The sequence below is a fragment of the Xiphias gladius genome, chromosome 15, assembly GCF_016859285.1.
Source record: "Xiphias gladius isolate SHS-SW01 ecotype Sanya breed wild chromosome 15, ASM1685928v1, whole genome shotgun sequence".
Classification (NCBI taxonomy): domain Eukaryota; kingdom Metazoa; phylum Chordata; class Actinopteri; order Istiophoriformes; family Xiphiidae; genus Xiphias; species Xiphias gladius.
Window position 1 is genome coordinate 33454912 of NC_053414.1, and position 6000 is coordinate 33460911.

Consider the following 6000-nt stretch of genomic DNA (forward strand, 5'->3'; position numbering starts at 1 on the left):
AGATGATTTATCACCATAGCAGAATCCCTAACTGCTGCTCTCACGAATGAGCATATCAGATATTCCTCTCTGTATGAAAATATTCTGATAATGTCATTTCTCATGACAGGGCTTGCTGAACTCTGACAGGTCGAGGGAAAGACCAAATGTGATTGTATACTCATAGGTTATGCCTTGGTAGGTAAACCTGAGAAATTTCCTGTGTGCAGGATAAATGGCAATATAAATTTGTTTCAGAAAGATTAGTTGCTACAAACCAATCGCCTGGATGGACTCAACAACAGATAACTTTATGTGTCAACATTCTGGAGTGGCTTTTTCGAGCTGCCACAGTAGTAAAGGAATGTATGCCTCAGGTCTCAGCTTCTGGCTGGTTTTCAGTCTGTTGTCCAGCTGCCTGTCTGTGCATTCCAGCATATAAGACTTGCTCCATGTCCTGGGTTGCCAGCTATTGTATGCCCAGTTTGGATGTGGTATGTTTGCAAGCCTTGTATAGGTTGTTGTAAACGAGAGGAACAGGCTCAGTTGTGCTGCAGGGTCTGGAGTATTGGGAAGGAAAGGTGGAGTCATCCTCCTTTTTGTCCAAGTTGTCCATGTGGAAAGGGTCAGAGTTAGCATCACCCTCTGCATTGTTGCCACCCAGCTTGACCTCAAGGAGCACCTCAAATGGCAGAGGAATTTCCGGGGATTCAGCATCCATCACTCTCTGCCCATCTTAGAGTTGCTTGAGGCTGATGGGTGTTAGCTGTGGGCTTTGGATTGGCTTCTGACAGGAAAGGATCCTAAGTGTCAGCCACGGCCACTTTCAGCCTGCTTTCCAGGACCTTTTCTGGCAACAATGCACAGTGGAAACATTCATCCATCCATTAGCTATACCGCTTATCCTTTGAAGGGTTGTGGGGGGCTGGAGCAAATCCCAGCTGACATTGGGCGAGAGGCGGGGTACATCCTCGACAGGTTGCCAGTCTATCACAGGGTCGACATATAGAGACAAACAACCAGTCACACTCACACTCCCATCTAGGGGCAATAAAGAGTCACCAATTAATCTGCATGTCTTTGTACTGTGGGAGGAAGCAAGAGTACCCGGAGGAAACACACAGGGAGAAAATGCAGACACCACACAGATAAGCTAAATAGGAGTTTGAACCCAGAACATACTTGCCCTGAATAAACTCATACACAAATATAATAGCACAAGTACAAGACAGTGAACATAAGATCAAACTGAATCTTAGCCTGGTCAAAGTAAGTTCCATTACCCTTAAAATTTAGATCAATTTACATGACCATTCCAACAAAAAACATTTACATATGAGAAATTTATTAAAATTCTTCAAATTAAAGGACCTTTAAAAAAAAAGTATTTGCCTCATCTTTAGGCACAAGGCCCAAGTTTTCTTTTGTAAGCTTAGCTGCAGAAAGTGATTCTTAGGTTAGCAAAATAGTTAAAAGGATTATTTGTTATATACTTGTATAAGCACTAGTCAGTGGCTAACTTTGTGCAACCAGCCCCTGGTCTGGTCATGTGGGACAAACTGGAGTAGGTACTAGTTTAGTCTAATGAGACATGCTAGAACTTTAAGGATACTAACCAAATGTAATTTGTAGCAGTAGTATACCCCACCATCAAGTGCCAGAATACTCTGACTGAAAGTCCTGATACAGAACTCTTAAGCAGATCATCTTAAGATGTTACTGAAAAGTTGTTGCTCAGAGATTCTGACAACTGAAATTGACATGACACAGCTAGATCCTTTCTCTTGAGACATGTCAGTCTGTTTAGTGATGTGGACAGAGTTGTTCCTCTTTTACCTTACAATTGACCTTTGGTCTTTTTTCCTATTTTTTCCCCTTACCTTAATCCAATACAGTATTAACCTTAACCTTAACTTCACTTCTGTGCAGCAAAACCATAACTTAAGTCTGACTTAATGGAAAACAACCACTGATTAAAACTTGGTTGTCTATTTTCGTTGTTTGGCCATCAGTTCTAACGGTTACAATCAAATTGGAACATGGCAATATCTCTTAAATAAGAAACAAGTGGTCAGACCTGATTCAACTTATGAACCTCAGCTTGTTTACAACCTGTCTGATTATGTGAACACTTGGTTTTGTTGATTCTTGATTCCAAGATCTCAGTTACTTTGGTTTGTCACCATAACCGATAGAGCTGGTGGCCAGTGTTACGGAAAACCCTATTTGAAGGGAAAACAGACTTTCACACCGAAACGGCTTGCAGAGAGCAGATTGACCAGACAACAGCAAGGTTTTATTTTGGCCTTTTGGCAGGTAACATAGGACAATTAAATTTTAAGATATAATCTGCTGTTGGAAACATTTGACATTTCAACTGACAAAAGCAATGGTCAATTACAGCTAACAATTAGAAGCTGATAAGCAGCTGTTCTGTTTAATGTTCTTTGCTAATAAATAAAGAACAAGAGATAAACAATTTGATCAACTTATCAACTTAGAATTGGCTATCATAACCCAACTGTATCTCTGTGGTTCTATGAAGACATATCAATTGATTGTGACTTAAACAAATTATTTAACACTCTTATTTCCATGGTTATTCAGCAGGTCGAGCATGCTAAAACATGTTAAAGCTAATCCTACCTAATACTGATGAGTTTGCTGCTAAGAAAAGGGAGCATTGCTGCTGTTTGTATTCTGTTTATGCTAAGGCTTTAGAGTTCATGCTGCTTACGTGCATACCAGCAGGAAGACTAACATGACGACAACTGAACTGCTAACAGCCACTGTGTTCATGTAGAAATGCGGTGAACCTGGCGGTGTTAAAGTTGAACGAGCAGGGGCTGCTGGACAAACTGAAAAACAAGTGGTGGTATGACAAGGGAGAATGCGGCAGCGGAGGAGGGGAGAGCAAGGTTAATACACACACACACACATATACACACAAAAACACAAAAACATGAAGGTAACACTGGGTTATCATCTGTTAAAAAAAATCTAAAGAAGCAGCAGAGTTACAACGCCACATGTGAACACAAAAGCTAACAATATTAGCAATGTCAAGCAGTAGCCTTTCACATAAACATAAAAAAAAAGGAATGTTTATAGATGTTGTATATAGATACTAGATTGAGCAGTTGCTGAAAAGCACCACCAACAGGTAGCATTGTAGTCTATGCTGCTTCTTTCACCGATGTGTTGCACCCTGTTTGGTTGAGGTCAGGGTTAGGGCAGGCTTCAGGGGCAAGGCCAGGGTCAGGTGACCTCACACCAGATGGCAGCAACAATGCAACTGAAGGGCTGTTGATAAAGAGTGTGCGCAACCTGGCCAAACTCTGTTTATCTATGGCTCTGGCCCGAAAGAATACTGCTGCTGAAAAAGCAGAAAGGCTTTTCAATGCAGCACCTCTCATTCTCTGTCTCAGGTGCCAAACAGAGGGACCCTGACAAAACAACACATTATTTTAGCTTTGTCAGACTAAATGGTCTACACAATCCTCCTTGGGGCTGTAATAATCTTGACAGTAAAACATATTACCATTTAGCATTCGGCAAAAGATTTGAGAGAACTTAAATATTTGCTCTAAACTCTCTACTGCAAAATGAACTAGTCACATTCTGCAGCCGGTTTTTCAATTGAAAGTAATATGGCTGAACATTGTAAAGCCAAGCTTTAATTTTGTATCATTCATGACAGATGACATTCCGGCTAATAACAAGCCTGAGTAGGCCCTCTCTTGGTTGCAAGACCAGAGTGTGAGAACCGCTGCTCCATTAATAACATAAGATAACATTGATAATGATGTTATTTATGTTATTCCCATTGAAGAGTGCCAGTAAACCTTGCCGTATTGAAACTGAATGAGCAAGGGACCCTAGACAAGATGAAAAACAAGTGGTGGTACGATAAAGGAGAGTGTGGCTTCAAGGACTCCACCAATAAGGTTAGTTGTATATGTCTGTGGATCATTCAAACACACTGTCTGTTCACATATTTAACATGCACAGTAAGCTTGGTTCTATATGTATCACGAAAAGGAAGCATAACTCCACTTTAACATTACAGTAGTTCTATATGTCTGTATGTGTTAAAAAAAAAAAAAAACTTGCACACTATGGTTAATACAGGTTAGTTACAGTTGTAGGTAATGTCAACGACACCTCCAGGTTGAAGCATGGTGGTTCAACTTTCACACTGTAAGTATAATGCTGATAAGAAGAAAAACAAGTGGTGTCCTGAAAACAGAGTGGAACTTCCTAAGATAAAGATTTTTTTTTTTGCTGTTGAATATTCAGTTCTGTTCTGTAATTCCATTTTAACACAAGTTAAAGTCTGTCTGTCCATCGGTCTGTCTGTCTGAAACACTGTTTAGACAGAATTAGTTTTCAAGGTGATGACTGTAATGTAAGAGATGGAGATGTACATTTATTTACATTAATCACACATTACATACAGCCATATACATGATTGGCCAGCCCCCTTGAGTGTTAAAGCAGTGATGTACTTGCTTTTATTCATGCTTTAACATGCGCACAGTGGCTACCATGCGTAACCTGCAGAGTCTGCCAGCTGGCAAACCTTAGATGTAAACAATTCAGGTTACCATAATATTCGAAGAATCAGCTTTGCAGAAGTTTCACTAGGAAGGAGACGCATTGGCCCTTATACAAGAACCAGTTGTACAAACAGATTTATTCTCTTTGTGTACAAGCGATTTAAGAAAATTTGTGGCATTCACCAATTTTTCTCGTTAGTAGAATTTTCTCGTAGGTACGAGCAAAATTCATGAGTGGTCCAGAGCTGTCATATGAGTCATGAACAGATAGACTGGCTTTCTTCAAACTTTTTTGCCTCAAGAATTGATATTGGCTTAATCTGAATGGATTTGGAGTTTATATATCTATACATATAACATATATGATATACATATAACAAAATTATTGCAAAATTAATATTCTGTTCACCATATCATCATGACCATGACCTACCAATTTTACAGAGAGGTTTTGTTTCTTGTAGATTTTTGTCTTTTTTATTGGCATATTTTATCACAGCAGCTTACAAATTTCAGTAGTTGTTAGGAAAATCACTCCGACAGCTGCTTTAAGGTCTTTTTGCAGGTCTCTGTCCAGTACCAACCTCACCTGACAATGTATCATCTCCATATTCCTTAGTGTAATATTTCAGTAATTGTCGTCCCCTTGACCAGATCTCATATTAGTCTTGGACCGCTTTGCTTTAAAAAGACATCTTCATGTAGCCCTAAACCATTTCCTCTTTGTTTGTGTCACAGTACGGTGCTGTTCTGGTGACGTTATTGACAGATGTACCATTGTTATTTTCTAATTATTTTCTAACTAAGCTGAAATTCTTCTTTTGACTCTTTTATGACATTTTTGTGAATGAGACTATCCTACAAATGAAGCAGAACAAGTAGCGTTATATGGCAATTTTAGGTGGTATAGGTGGTATTCATCGAAAACCAATGATTTACGACAAGTTTTTTCAGTTAAGAGAGTTTGGTGAATCCTACTTAGAACACTCATAAAAGAAGGAAAATTTTAGAACAAGAATACATAAAGTTCTTGCATGAGGCCTATTGTGTTTATCCATGACCCACTGTTTTGTTGAGAAACACTGAATGCAAACAGAGCTGTGTTGGTTGAAGGCCTTAGTATGCTTCTAAGGAAGTCATACAACCTATTGTCTGACCACATCTTTAGGTAAAAGTGATTATACCTGTTTTGAATAGTCACATTAGAAGGAAGCGTGAAAAGCCTCCTATCACTGCAATGAATTGTACAAATGAGGATAATGACACATACTTTCAGTGGATGTGATTGTAGGATTGTCTGTTTCGGAAAGTTAGAAAGATAGTTGGAAAGTACTTTTTTTTCATATACTTGGCCTTTAATCTCCATGGGGTACTTTTAAGTAAATACTTGTATATGGAGCACAACAACAAAAAATTATTTCGAGCTGATGATGATGATGCTCTTTAAGAGCAACTGATCAGA

General features: G+C 39.1%; 1 protein-coding gene across 1 annotated transcript in view; it reads left to right on the forward strand.

Annotated features, from left to right (window-relative positions):
* The window catches only part of LOC120800583 (glutamate receptor 2-like), a 101955-nt gene that overhangs the window by 76559 nt on the left and 19396 nt on the right, over positions 1-6000 (forward strand). The window contains exon 17 of the mRNA XM_040146784.1: positions 2783-2897. Within this exon, the coding sequence (XP_040002718.1) occupies positions 2783-2897 (115 nt within the window). The remainder of the gene's footprint in view (positions 1-2782; positions 2898-6000) is intronic.